Below are 12479 nucleotides of genomic sequence, written 5' to 3'. Positions count from 1 at the left end.
GGGGATCTAGTGGAACTCGGTATGAGTTGTATGTAGAGCAGAATATACTTGTTTTTCTGGCGATGCATATTGAGGTATCAAATTCATTCAAGATCTACCTAATCTTGTTCGGTATCATAAGGGCATCACAAAGGCGACATTAGAATATCTGGAAACATCCGGTTCTCGTACAGCCACCCAACATCACTCCCAACACGGCAGATTTAGTCCTTGCCAACGTTGGTGAATCGGAGGTAACTAGACAGCATATTAGTACGAAATAATTTCACGTGGGTGGGAGGAAAAGACATACGGCTTGACTTCACGAATTTCGCCAAACTTCTTCTTGGCATCCTCGGTAGAGACGGTAGGAGGAACGACGACATCGTCACCAGGGAGCCAGTTGATGGGGGTGGTGACGCCCTTCTTGTCAGTGGTCTGAAGAGCCTGGACAACACGGAGGATCTCGGCGGTGTTACGACCAGTGGAGGCGGGGTAGGCCAAAGTGAGACGAATCTTCTTCTTGGGGTCGATCACGAAGACGGTACGGACGGTGAAGGGGAGACCTATGCAAGTCAGAATATACTGCATTCAGCGATGCGCTCAAGGGTGAAATGTGCATACCCTTCTGGTCAACGTTGGTAATGTCATCGTAGTCAAGCATATCATAGAGATAAGCAACCTTGCGGTCCGCATCGGCAATAATAGGGAACGTGAGGTTGGAGCCGGTGACCTCGTCGATATCCTTGATCCAGACGTGGTGGGAGTCGACAGTGTTGGCACTCAAACCGATGAGCTTGACGCCGAGGCGAGCGAATTCAGGCTCGAGCTTGGCGAAAGCACCGAGTTCGGTGGTGCAGATGGGAGTGAAGTCATCCTGTATTCGTTAGACGTGTTATTCGACGATGGCCAAGGCGTAGAACATACAGGGTGAGAGAAGAGAACAGCCCAGCTGTCGCCAATGAACTCGTGGAAGTCGATGGGACCGTTGGAGGTCTGAGCCTGGAAGTTAGGGGCAGTAGAGCCCAGACGGAGACTGCGATAAGAGTCAGTAAATAGTAACTCAGTGGAAAGAGAGCTACACATACGGAACACGTTGTTCGTTGGCCATTATGATGAGTGAGATGGTGATAGAGATGGTAGAGTAGAATGAGAGATTTTTATTGAAGATACCAATACCACCTAGAATGAGGGAAAGGGTCTTTATAATCTAGTAGCCCCTCCTTCCCCTCGTGTTTTGTTTGCTTGCATCAAATGTCGAGCTTGACTTCATCGGAGCTGCAATCACGCCATCGACACTCCCCGCCCGGCAGAGCGTGTCTCATTGGCTGGCGATGAACAATTGAAGTTCCTGATTACCTCATCATTAATGCAGCCAATCAGACTACAGTTGAGATCCACCAATGAGCTCTCTCGGGCGAGTAGTTCGCAGGTGGGGCCGCACTAGCCCCGCGCTAGTCTCGCTAGTCTCTTTTGGGCGATAAGGCAGGAGACTATATTTCTGGCGATATCTCGACTTCTGCTGTCTCGGAGAGGAAATACTCATTATTCCCTCTTTGAGAAGATGGCATCATTGACGGAAGCTTAGCTATGACTGGCCCTGACTCTATATACTGCGTAGAATACACGCATCAAGCAGTCTGCTTCTTACCCGAGAGTATCGGCCGAATATCTTATAGATCAACCAATCGAGTGAGAAAGAGATGGCGCAATTTCGATGTTGTTTCATTCGTACATCTAGAATGATCTCAGCTGGGATTCTTCAATATGGGAACTGAAGAGTATCCTAATCATCAATCCTAAAATATACTAGTAGGAGTGCCCTTCATGTTCAAATCTACTTCTAGAGATCTTATTGGCCTCAGCTCGGGAAGAATTTCTGTTCGGTAACTTAACGTTATTCCCACCGTGTATTACGTAAATTACGTAACATGGTAATTTAACTATGAGTGGTATCATAACAGAAATACTTCAAAGTCAAAGCAAAACATGGATGCCACTTCGTATCAATGATGATTAACCAGTTCCTAGAGAGAAATGATTAGTGACTGCTGCGTACAAGCCAAGGCATAACATACGCTGGCGAATTTGCTTCGAGCCCGAATCCTTGGCCCATAGAATACAAGCACCCAAGGCACAATCGTCAAAAGCGCGCCCTGAGATAGAGTATCAGTATTGGTAGAGGACGGTATCCGGAACGTACGAGGCAGCTTACAATACCGCCCAATAGGCTTGAAGCAGCCGGGAATCCGAGGTTGTTGAACATGGCATTAGTCACCAAAGGGAACACTCCTCCAAGCAGATTCCGACCTGATGAACAAAACACTTTTAGTAAGAAACAGGAAGTAAAGTATGAGAAATGCTTACAACACGACTGCGCCGCAATCGCAGAACTTGCATAGCGATGGTACGTATCTGCAAGATAATTAAACACGGCAAGATACACCGAGAAAATACCCATGGTAGCACAAGCCACAGCCATTGTAGGCACAATCCACGGCACAGAGGGAAACGACGACCATCCAAACCAGAACAATCCGACGGGCATCAGGATAGATTCAATGCAGGCGAAATATAGACGACCTTCGGGAGTATTTGACATTTTCCCGAAACGGATTGCGAGTTTCTCCTGGTAGATGCTAAGGAGCGTGGCGAGGATCGCGCCGATGGAGATTGCTGACTACTTAGCTCCTGTCAATCTCGAATCAAAGAAGTGCAAAACTCACCCGTGAAGACATCGCCGGACTCGGCAACTGTGAAGTGATGGCTGGTTTTCATAACGAGCGGAATGGAGGAGAGCTGCAAGTATAAAACAGCCCAGCTAAATGATACCCAAAGGGAGAAGAAGAAAACAACCGGTTCCGTGAATAACAGATCTGCATGCACGTCAGCTCAAGCACCAAAATAAGACATGGGATTATCTTTACGGAACGGTCGATAACACGAAACACTAATCATCTGGACGATCGATTGTCGATCTTCATCAGCCTTGACTTTCCATCGAATCCTCCGCACAACACGCTTTTCCGGCACGTCTTCTAACGGCAGTAAGACCCCAAAGTATCCAGCTCCTTCTAAACTATCATACCACCTGTTGAGTGCATGCGCTTTCCGACTTAGCAAAATACTGCCTCGAGTTTCCTTCAAGAAGAAATACATGAACACCACAAAACCGGCGCTGACGATTCCGTGCGACCAGTAGATCCATCGCCAGGACGCGTGCACCACGATGTTTCCGGCAATCAAGGGTCCTAGACCGGTGCCGAAGAGGGCTGCTCCGGCGAATAGTGCCATGGGTGTGTTGCGGTCTTCGGCGTGGTAGATGTCACTGATGACTCCGCCGACCATTGTCGAATACGTTGCTACACATTCGTGATCAGTATGTGTGGTTTCCAGAATGAGAGGGTCATGACATACATCCGCCAATTCCTTTAAAGAATCGCGCGACTAGGGTTCCGGCAAGATTATTTGCTCCACCGCAAGCAAATATACAAGCTACGAGAGATCAGCATTTCTATACCACAAAATGGCCACAGTCTACTCACCCGTAAACAAAATCCCACTCGCAATAAAAACAGGTCTTCGTCCATTAATCTCAGAAAACGGTGCTAGAACCATCGGCGCGATACCGAATCCAACAGTGAACGTGGTCACACCAACATTGTACGCGACCTGGCTCACGTTCCATTCGGAGAGCAACTGCGCCGATGCAGGCGTATATTCACCTGCCGAATATGCAGCAAGCAGCGTAACACCGCATGCCAACCATGTTGTCATTGACTTGCGACTACTCGACCAGAGGAACGGCGATGTGTATTTTTTCAGGTTAGGGCATGGAGGCGGTGATATCGAGAATTCGGGATTTGGTTCGGATAGTCCAGCCGGTGCGGGGAGCTCGGTGTCGAAATCTAGATATAGATATTCGATCTCCTGCGTGGCGTATTGTTCCTTGTCTGGCAGATTTATATCATCTTGCCAGGCTTGCCCAGCATTGACAAGACTTTTGTTCGGGTGTGGCACTGTCTCCGCTTTAGTTTCCGCTGGTGTTGGATTTATCGTGAAGTCATCTACAATATCCGACGAGGACGCATTAGGACGAGACACCGAATTTCCTCCTGTCATATCTCAGCCTAGTCCGAAAGCTGTCTTGAGACGTGATAAATAAGAGAACCCCAGGGTCTCGCCTGAGAGTGAGGGGATCCCAGAATGGATATCAGACCCTTCCCCGGCTTCCTGATATGATCACAAATCCTCAAATATAAGATACTGCAATATCTCAGTATCGATGTCTCTTCAACAATGTCGTTTTTAAAAATAATCCTGAAACGACGCAAGAAGATCGCCAAACGACAGAGCAAAGAGGCCTAACAGGCTAATCCACACAAAAAAAAACGTGACCCGTCAATGACTCAAAAAAAAGACATCTCGGCAAATCGGCCAGTAGAGCGGACATCGTTCCGCGATCCACCCTTACAAATCCTCGTTTCTCCAGATTCTGATAGCATTTCTGATCAGTCATCACGTCACTCGGTTCTTCAAGAGAACACCTTGGTATAATTCACGTGGTTGAATACTAGTCGTCGGCCGTCTAGTCGGTAATTGCATGAACAAGACTAGATTGTGGCTTGTCCAGGGAGCAGCAGCTGAAGGCATGTCTATTGTAACTAAACAGCAAGCATAAAAGTCATCAAAGATAAGAGTTAAGTAAGGGCTAGAAGAAGTCACGCCAGGTGGAATGGCCTGATGAGAAGCCGGAGAAAAGTATGCCCGGGAGCTGCTTTCCTCGATAAATCAACATCCTCTGCATGCGCATGCATCTGGTCGCATAGCTCATCCGTCTCCTCTGTATGCATTCCGTTGCATCAATTGCTCTTCACTCTTATCAATTAGTTGAATCATTCTTCATCCTTCACGCGCCATGCCGCCAAAGAAGCGCACGTCGACCGTCGCGAACGCCGACGCGACTGAGCCGCCGTCAAAACGTACGCGCAAACCAGCAGGCTCAGAGACCGCGGCAGCTTCGCGCCCCAAACGATTTTCCCAGTTACCACCACGCGCAGCAAGAATAAAAGCTGCTGCTCCTGCGCCAGCTCCTAAACCATCGCCTGCGAAACGCACTGTCTCTTCCAGCAAGGCTCGAGAGACTCCCCAAAAGAGAGGCCGTCCTCAGACAGCTGCGTCGCCAGCAGCAAAGAAAGGTATGTTTCGCCATCTGTTATGCTATTGTTGATATAAAGCGAGACTAACTGTTTCGGCAGGTAAACCTGCCAAATCCGCCGCACCCGCTAGTAAAGCGACTGTCACTCGCAAACCCAAAACATCCATCGTGAAAACCACTGCAGATAAGCCTGGTAAGCGACACGGTAGACCACCCAAATCCTCCGAACCCGCTTCAACCGAAGTTACTGGCAAGAAGAGGAAGAGGGCTACTGGTCAACCGCAACAGGCAGCTGGAAAGCCTGCCAAAAAGCAGACTGCTACCAGAGCACCTCGCGCACCTGCATTCTTGAAGGAGAAAGAGCCCGACCTAACAATTGAGGTGGCTGAAGAGGATGCATTCGGACCCGACGGCCATTCGTACTGGCTCATGAAAGCGGAACCCCAATCGCGAATCGTGAAGGGCGTCGATGTCAAGTTCTCGATTGATGATTTACAAGCGGCTTCAGAGCCAGAGCCATGGGATGGTATGTAACAATTGCCTCGTTTTTGTGATTTCTGCTAACCATATTTGATATAGGTGTTCGCAACCCTGTTGGTATGTGTCTGATTCAGCTTGGCGCATCCAATAACTAACTTGAATAGCTCGCAACAATATGCGCGCCATGAAGAAGGGTGATTTCGCGTTTTTCTACCACTCAAGCTGCAAAGTTCCCGGTATTGTGGGACAAATGGAGATCGTTAGAGAGCATTCAGTAGATGGTGTGTTTTAATATCAAGACGATGGTGATGACCATGGGCTTACGTGCTAATCCTAACAGAATCGGCTTTTGATCCCGCACATCCCTACTACGACGAGAAGTCCAGTCGTGAAAATCCCAAATGGGAAGTCGTTCATGTCGAATTCCGACGCAAATTCGACCAGCCTTTGACCTTGGAGACACTCAAGTCATATGCTCTTTCGGGCCAGCCATTGGAAAACCTGCAGACATTGCGCCAGTCTCGCGTTAGCGTTTCACGCGTTTCACCTCAAGAATGGGACTTCATCATGGGCTTGATCAATCAGCAAGAGGCAGACGCGAAGAAAGCTAGTGCAAAAGAAGCCCCTTCCAAGGAGACAACCGAAGTAAATGGTCAGCTAGAGACAGAAAATACCGACGAAACCCCCAGGGAACCTACGGCAGAGGCCGCGCCGAGAGCAGAGCATGGTGCTTCGGTAGGACCTGCTGCAGAACCCGAAGCTACTTCTACGCTTGCAGGCGAACCTTCAGTTCCGGCGCCGGTTGCCGACCAGACGGAAGATCAAGCCTCCAAAGCCGAAGAGGTGCAAGTCAACGGTGAGAAGTCGACAAAAAGCGACGTCAATGGTCCCAGCACAGCCGAACGTATCACTTCAGTATTCACAGGAGGATTCTTAAACTGATCTCGAAGACAAAATGGACAGATTTTTCATTCGTTGCGCGATGGCAACTGGATAATAGGGATCTCTTTCAAAAGGTACATGATTCATTATTCATTGGGTATTTTGTAGTTTTATTCTTCCGGCGCATCAACGGTATCATACTCGTTCTTATTCTAGCCTTCACGATTATCGTTCAAGTCCCCCCTTACAGGCCGTAACGCATAACTCCTAACAGGCAACAAGCCTAGATGTCTCGGAAACCCCAACTGCTCCTCCGCCTTGATTAGAGTCAGTCCTGCATCCTTGAATATTTTTCGGAAAGACTCATCCGTCCTCGTAACACTATTATCAACTTCATCGTATATATCTCTCCCTTCGGGATCCGTAGAATTATTCTCTTTGAGCACTAGTATCCCATGTGCCGTCAATGCATTCGCGGCTCGTTGGAGATATGTCGTTAATTGCGAGTCGGTTAAATGCCCAACACACCATTGATTCCAAATTAGGTCGTATTTTTCTGTCGGAATCCAGTTTTCGAGTCCGGTTATGTAGATGTTTTCTACCAGTCCTTCATCTTCTCGTTCTTCCGCGCTATTTCCCTCCTCTTTTTTCCTCGTCAAAAGACCGTTCCGAATAACCTCTGCAAATTTTTCAACCGGCTCAACTACATCAACCGTTTCGCACACATTCCTCAAAAATCCCTCTGTGATACGTCCAATACCCGCACCACAATCAGCGCCTCTTTTCAATTTTTTGCTCTTTCTCTGCCCGGATTGTCCCGCCGTTGTATCTGTATCAGCCTGTTCAATTTGAATAAGTCGTCGAATCTTAGCTAGAAAATTCGCTGAGCCGCGGAGATCGATTCGCGAGACTTGCGGGAAGCCGCCTAGCATACCGTTTACTGTCGCGGGCATGCTGTTCCAGTATTGTAGGGCAGAGGCATGGTTGATGTTTGAGTCTGGAGTTGATGTTGTTGAGGATGACATGGTGGATTTGGGTGGACTTGATCAGATCAATTCGTCTGAACTAACTAGATCAGATGAGATTGATGAGATGAAAGAGAAAAGATCGGATTGATAAGACAATGCTATTTAATAGTTTGTATTGATTCCCAGGTATTTTTCGCAAATGTAGTTGTATCATTGGATGAGAAAGCCGTTATTGTGTTCCTGGTATCAACTGTTACAATACATCTGTCTCTTCAGGTAGTCTTTGGTACTACTAGTATATTCGATTCATTCACCACCATCATTATTGATGTATCGATTCATAGATACATTTTTATAATGATGGTGTATGGACTTTTGGAAGATCTACTAGGCATATAAGCGTAACAAGCACGTATTGTCCATCATGGGGTACAACATTTCGACGTCAATACCTTGTATAACATGGTAGGAAAGTAGCCAGGCATATCAGAAATGACGCAAAGCAGTTTGCTTATCTGAGATTCGAAAGCAGCGATCTCATAGTATCAACATTGAAGTACGAAGGCGAATTGTACGAGACACATAGTCCGTCTCCCTACCCAAATATCACCATGGACTGTCCGTCAAATCTCGTCCCGAATTCCTGAATCCTGGCGCCTAGGGCTTCGGAGGAGCTTGCCCTAACTAGCAACCAGTTGCTCAGGAGAACGTGCTACTTTTTGACTGACATCGATCGAACGCAAAGCATTATAGTAATGATACCTCGATATCAGAACTTGACTTTGAATACATATCTTGTCCAATACAGCAGCTATCAACTCCAGACACGAGAATCAATGAAATAAACACTAAAGAATGGCTTCTGAAAAGAAGTCAGATGCTCAAGTCCTTCTAGAGCTGGTACAAGGACAATTAGAAAGACATAATACAAGAAGTGAAAAGGAAGAAGACACGATGATAGGAACCGAGAAAGCTTCCACTAACGATTCAACAGCGACAACAACCCTTCCCAAGAACCCAGAAAACGACCAACAAAAGGAGCCAAAGATTCCTGCACAGCCGTCAAATGGCGATACACCACAATGGGTTACAGGCTTTACCCTATTTTGAATTGTGGTTGCCTTAACTCTCGTGAGCTTCCTACTACTGCTGGACACGTCGATATTGGCTACGGTAAGTGGCAGTATACTGTAGATTGCGCATTGATTGTGATTGTTTTTCCCCTTCTCTCAGACACAAATCATTATTGTGCGCTAATGAGATAGGCCTTCATCTTCAATTCTAGGCAGTACCTTATATTACGAATCAGTTCAATTCTCTGTCCGACATAGGTTTGTACGGAGCTGCATATCAGGCTGTCGAAGTGAATGATACAAGCCCCATATTCCATACTACAAGGCAGAATCCTCTTTAACAATGATAAACCTTCTAGTGCTTCTCTTCGGCCGCTGGCAGGAAATATATTTACGAATTTCAGCAGGAAGGCAAGTTGTGTAGCTGGATGGATCCAGATTACAATACCCTTGTTGAAGAAAGATCGGGTCTGACAAGGGCTATCAGGTGACTTTTCTTTTTTTGTCTTTGAGTTGGGCTCCCTGGTCTGCGCACTCTCGAAATCGTCTAATATGTTGATTGTGAGTCGCGTTCTAGCTGGTATGGGTGTGTCTGGAGTGCAAAATGGGTGCTTCACGACTATTGCTGGATGCGTGCCGATGGAAAAGAGACCTAGTGAGTGGTGAGCCCATTTCAAACACTATGTTTGGCTGATACCCCTTTTTCCTGTGATATGTCGTGCTTTTTGGTATTGCAATGGGAGGTTAGTGCTTTTCCTTTTAAACCAAACGGGTCGTTTAATGTTACCTTTATGACTATGAGGACGCGCAGTGTCCCAGTTAGCGCTTGCTACAGGGCCATTGATCCGAGCCGCTCTGACTAAATACACAACTTGGCGATGGTGTAAGTATTATTGCTACTCTCTTTTCCACAACACGCAGATTTTCCTGACTAATTGATATATTCAAGGTTTCTGGATCAACCTACTTATTGGAGGGGTGGCAGCAGGACTGATTTTGCTGACTCTCTTCCTGGATAACATGTCCAACAAACCTCCCTACGCCATGACAGCCCCACGATCTCTACAGACAAAGCTCGACTTACTCGGTGTTGTGCTCTTTGCGGGCTGCACAATCCAATTATTGTTTGCCCTTCAATACGGTAACAACCAGTTCGCTTGGAATAGCTCAACCGCTATTAGTCTCCTTTGCAGTGCCGGCATGACCTTTCGGTTGGCTTGCGTGGGATTAGCACAAAGGTGACAACACCATGTTGTTTCTCTCGATGGTTTGCAAGAGATCCGTGAAGGCAAATTGTCTAACATATGGGTTTGGCACTGGCACCCTGACCATTGTGTCCTACTACTTGCCGACATATTTCCAGGGAGTGCGCGGTTCCTCTCCATTGGTGAATGGTGTCCAGCTCCTGCCGAACATTATTCCACAGTGATTACGGGTATTTTGTGTGGACGGCTAGGTATAAAGCTGTGATTCCTTCCTGATATCAAGTTCGAACTGACTTGTCATACATTGTCGAGAATCAGGATTGCCATCTCCATGAAATTATATCAATGTATTCGCCTACAACACCTCTGGGAAGACAAACCGGATATCAGATTCTGATGGGTATCGGGTACGGCTACACACAGCAAATGGTACCTACTGCACCCTTTCCCATTTATTTGACACTCAGAACCCCTGAAGAAAAATTGACATCACTGGATCACTGACCCAACCCGCGATAACCCATGGAAACCCAGCAGACCAATATGACAGGGTCGTCGCCTCGAGACCATTGTGGCAGAGACAAGCCGCATTGTCGTCAATCTGTGCCGCAGACGAAAGTGCGATTATCTAAAAAGATGTTTAGAACTATGACAACGTTATGTATACTAACGCCCTATCTCTAGACTACGATGTGATTGCTGCATATCGTGCGAGAACTGCTCTCGAAGGCGTCTGGGGTTATCATGCTCATTTCAGCATATTCGTGCCACTGCTTGAACCAGGGCCAGGCACAGCAATGGCATCCTCGTCGGATGGTGGAGATTCCTCTGCTGTCTTAGAGACCATTCAAGATAAAGTCAATCAGCTCGAGTCTCCGATTATAGCATTTATGGGTCAGAGTAATGTCTCGATAACTGCAACCCGCTAGTGATCATCAGAGCTCCAGAGATCCAGCAGAAGAAAGAAAGACCAGGACGGAGAAAATTGCTGCTGTGGCCGAGAGTCCCGTAGAATTGCCTCCTCTAATTCATTGGGAAGCATGCATACCGACAATAAGAGAATGACTTATTCAGAAGCGGCCCATTGGCCGACAATCCTTGAAGGGGTATGTCTTCCATCTATATCGGTATCAGACCCCGTTAGCTTATATTATCATTTAGACAACAGTGACATCCTTATAGGACAAGGAAGCCATCCTCTAGAAGAGATTCACGCAAGATCCGGGGTTACTATTGGGACCTTGCGGGCATGCAACCAAGCCGGAAATCCTTGCCGCCATTCCTTCGCGGACTGTGGTGAATCGACTGATTTTTCAATACCTTCAGAGACTGTCGATTATCCAAGGTATATGCACTATTGTTATTAGCTACCTTTGATATATTTATGCAGACAGGACTGATAAGACATAAACAGTTCCTGTGCACACGCCGACCTTTTTCAAAGAGGTGAGATGCCCCTTTATTTCAAATGTTCGTTTTGCCGATAATCCATGGATATGAGATATAAATTTATACTAACATGAACTGAAATTAGTACGAAAGGTTCTGGATTAACCCTACCGGGGTCTCTATGATGTGACTCGGCCTCCTTTTTGCTATCATGTGCATAGGGGTGATAACAGAACAGGACAGGTGCCGGTACCTTGAACGGTCGTTATCTTTGCAGGACAGATCCGACAGTCAACCTTTCATTCAAGCATTTCGGGAAAAGATCGTTCAACGCTTACGGCTGGGAAAATCCATCGATGCCCTCCCTACACAGTCAAAACGTTACTACATTGTCTCCTTCTGGAGTATCTCCACACCGGTGACAGTCCAAATGGCCTCTGGGCGCTCTCAGGCCTGATCAGTCGCTTTTCTATGCGCATTAGTTTATCATCGAGATGGATCTAATTTACCGAACATATTCCCCCGTTTGAAGCAGAAATGCGTCAGCATACATGGGGCCATGATATAGAACGTCGACTACTCTGTTCCCGCCCAGTTTGGACTGCCGAGGATGATCCACGCATTTCAGTTTGATACTGCTGAACCGCGAAATCTGGTAGACTCGTACTTTGATACCAACATAAAGGACCTGCCCGCTGCGCGACCCGATACTGAACAAACCACAGTTCAATATTTAGTCACTAAAACCCGTCTAAAAGCCATGTACTTTGTGAAACGACTGAATTGATAGAAGCCCAGGCGGCTTAAAGAAGTCGCGTTCTTTCAGTCTTGAGGAGTGCATATACTATTTGGAAACAGTCCAGCGCCTCGTCCGTGGAGGCCCGAAAGGTAGCTCGGGCAATTAAGATTGTTTTGAGAAATTATGATTCGCTACAAAGCAAAAATAACAATTCGTCAGAGCAATATCTATATCTCCAGTATGACAAATCGGCTAGTGTCTCAACGATAATGCCAGTTATCTTTCTCATCCTTTCATGAATGAATTTAACACTGTAAGTACAGAGGATGGGTTTATGATATTGATTCAAGCATCTGAGTCAACTAATGTTCGAATCCTTGATAGGGTGCTACTGATTCATGGGAAATACGCAGAGTATTGACGATTTGCTTGACTTTTCGCACCAACATTGGTCTGGCGGATTTGACTTTGCTATTTGACCCTGAAATTATCTATAGTTGCATTCCGTAACCTATGAAGCTAGCCTGTGAAATATTTCACGGGAGAGAAGATATGTATATCACATAATATCAAGTTACGGGTGAGTTGCCATCTCTTATATATTGA

The 12479-nt window shown here is 46.7% G+C and overlaps 7 protein-coding genes across 7 annotated transcripts; 4 read left to right on the top strand and 3 right to left on the bottom strand.

The window, feature by feature from the left end:
- Positions 1-34: 34 nt before the first annotated feature.
- On the bottom strand, positions 35-1235 carry TSTA_015280 (mitochondrial peroxiredoxin Prx1, putative). The gene is made up of 5 exons (XM_002483629.1): positions 1068-1235; positions 907-1015; positions 604-856; positions 293-545; positions 35-237 (listed from the first exon to the last, which is right to left on the bottom strand). The coding sequence occupies exons 1-5, from the start codon at positions 1088-1090 to the stop codon at positions 204-206; spliced, it is 672 nt and encodes a 223-aa protein (XP_002483674.1). The 5' UTR covers positions 1091-1235; the 3' UTR covers positions 35-203.
- Positions 1236-1747: 512 nt separating this feature from the next.
- TSTA_015270 (MFS multidrug transporter, putative) lies at positions 1748-4101 on the bottom strand (the record flags this gene model as incomplete). The annotated part of the gene is made up of 8 exons (XM_002483628.1): positions 1748-2006; positions 2058-2135; positions 2195-2289; positions 2347-2655; positions 2706-2855; positions 2907-3341; positions 3397-3474; positions 3525-4101. The coding sequence occupies 8 exons, from the start codon at positions 4099-4101 to the stop codon at positions 1986-1988; spliced, it is 1743 nt and encodes a 580-aa protein (XP_002483673.1). The 3' UTR covers positions 1748-1985.
- Positions 4102-4897: 796 nt separating this feature from the next.
- On the top strand, positions 4898-6559 carry TSTA_015260 (AT DNA binding protein (Thy28), putative; the record flags this gene model as incomplete). Its single annotated transcript, XM_002483627.1, has 4 exons — positions 4898-5177; positions 5238-5663; positions 5782-5898; positions 5958-6559. 4 exons carry the CDS (start codon positions 4898-4900, stop codon positions 6557-6559), a joined length of 1425 nt encoding a protein of 474 aa, XP_002483672.1.
- Positions 6560-6669: 110 nt separating this feature from the next.
- Positions 6670-7593, bottom strand: TSTA_015250 (uncharacterized protein; the record flags this gene model as incomplete). Its single annotated transcript, XM_002483626.1, has 2 exons — positions 6748-7593; positions 6670-6711 (listed from the first exon to the last, which is right to left on the bottom strand). Exons 1-2 carry the CDS (start codon positions 7522-7524, stop codon positions 6670-6672), a joined length of 819 nt encoding a protein of 272 aa, XP_002483671.1. The 5' UTR covers positions 7525-7593.
- Positions 7594-8322: 729 nt separating this feature from the next.
- TSTA_015240 (uncharacterized protein) lies at positions 8323-8881 on the top strand (the record flags this gene model as incomplete). Its single annotated transcript, XM_002483625.1, has 3 exons — positions 8323-8528; positions 8561-8640; positions 8757-8881. The coding sequence occupies 3 exons, from the start codon at positions 8323-8325 to the stop codon at positions 8879-8881; spliced, it is 411 nt and encodes a 136-aa protein (XP_002483670.1).
- A 211-nt stretch (positions 8882-9092) lies between these two features.
- TSTA_015230 (uncharacterized protein) lies at positions 9093-9782 on the top strand (the record flags this gene model as incomplete). The annotated part of the gene is made up of 3 exons (XM_002483624.1): positions 9093-9195; positions 9352-9423; positions 9490-9782. 3 exons carry the CDS (start codon positions 9093-9095, stop codon positions 9780-9782), a joined length of 468 nt encoding a protein of 155 aa, XP_002483669.1.
- A 308-nt stretch (positions 9783-10090) lies between these two features.
- TSTA_015220 (uncharacterized protein) lies at positions 10091-11921 on the top strand (the record flags this gene model as incomplete). The annotated part of the gene is made up of 7 exons (XM_002483623.1): positions 10091-10174; positions 10324-10363; positions 10430-10673; positions 10701-10851; positions 10949-11090; positions 11378-11538; positions 11730-11921. 7 exons carry the CDS (start codon positions 10091-10093, stop codon positions 11919-11921), a joined length of 1014 nt encoding a protein of 337 aa, XP_002483668.1.
- Between the last annotated feature and the right edge of the window lie 558 nt (positions 11922-12479).

The sequence above is a fragment of the Talaromyces stipitatus genome, genomic scaffold (genome assembly GCF_000003125.1).
Source record: "Talaromyces stipitatus ATCC 10500 scf_1105507295549 genomic scaffold, whole genome shotgun sequence".
In the NCBI taxonomy this organism is placed as follows: Eukaryota; Fungi; Ascomycota; class Eurotiomycetes; order Eurotiales; family Trichocomaceae; genus Talaromyces; species Talaromyces stipitatus.
This window is presented reverse-complemented; position numbering and strand designations above follow the sequence as displayed.

What these genes read in the sequence shown, in the direction of transcription:
- TSTA_015280 (XM_002483629.1), bottom strand. Translation starts at nt 1,090, where the DNA reads ATGGCCAACGAACAACGTGTTCC. An exon ending in GCCAACGAACAACGTGTTCC is followed by an intron (nt 1,016 to 1,067) that starts GTATGTGTAGCT and finishes CTCTTATCGCAG; the next exon opens with TCTCCGTCTGGGCTCTACTG. An exon ending in TACCAACGTTGACCAGAAGG is followed by an intron (nt 546 to 603) that starts GTATGCACATTT and finishes TGACTTGCATAG; the next exon opens with GTCTCCCCTTCACCGTCCGT.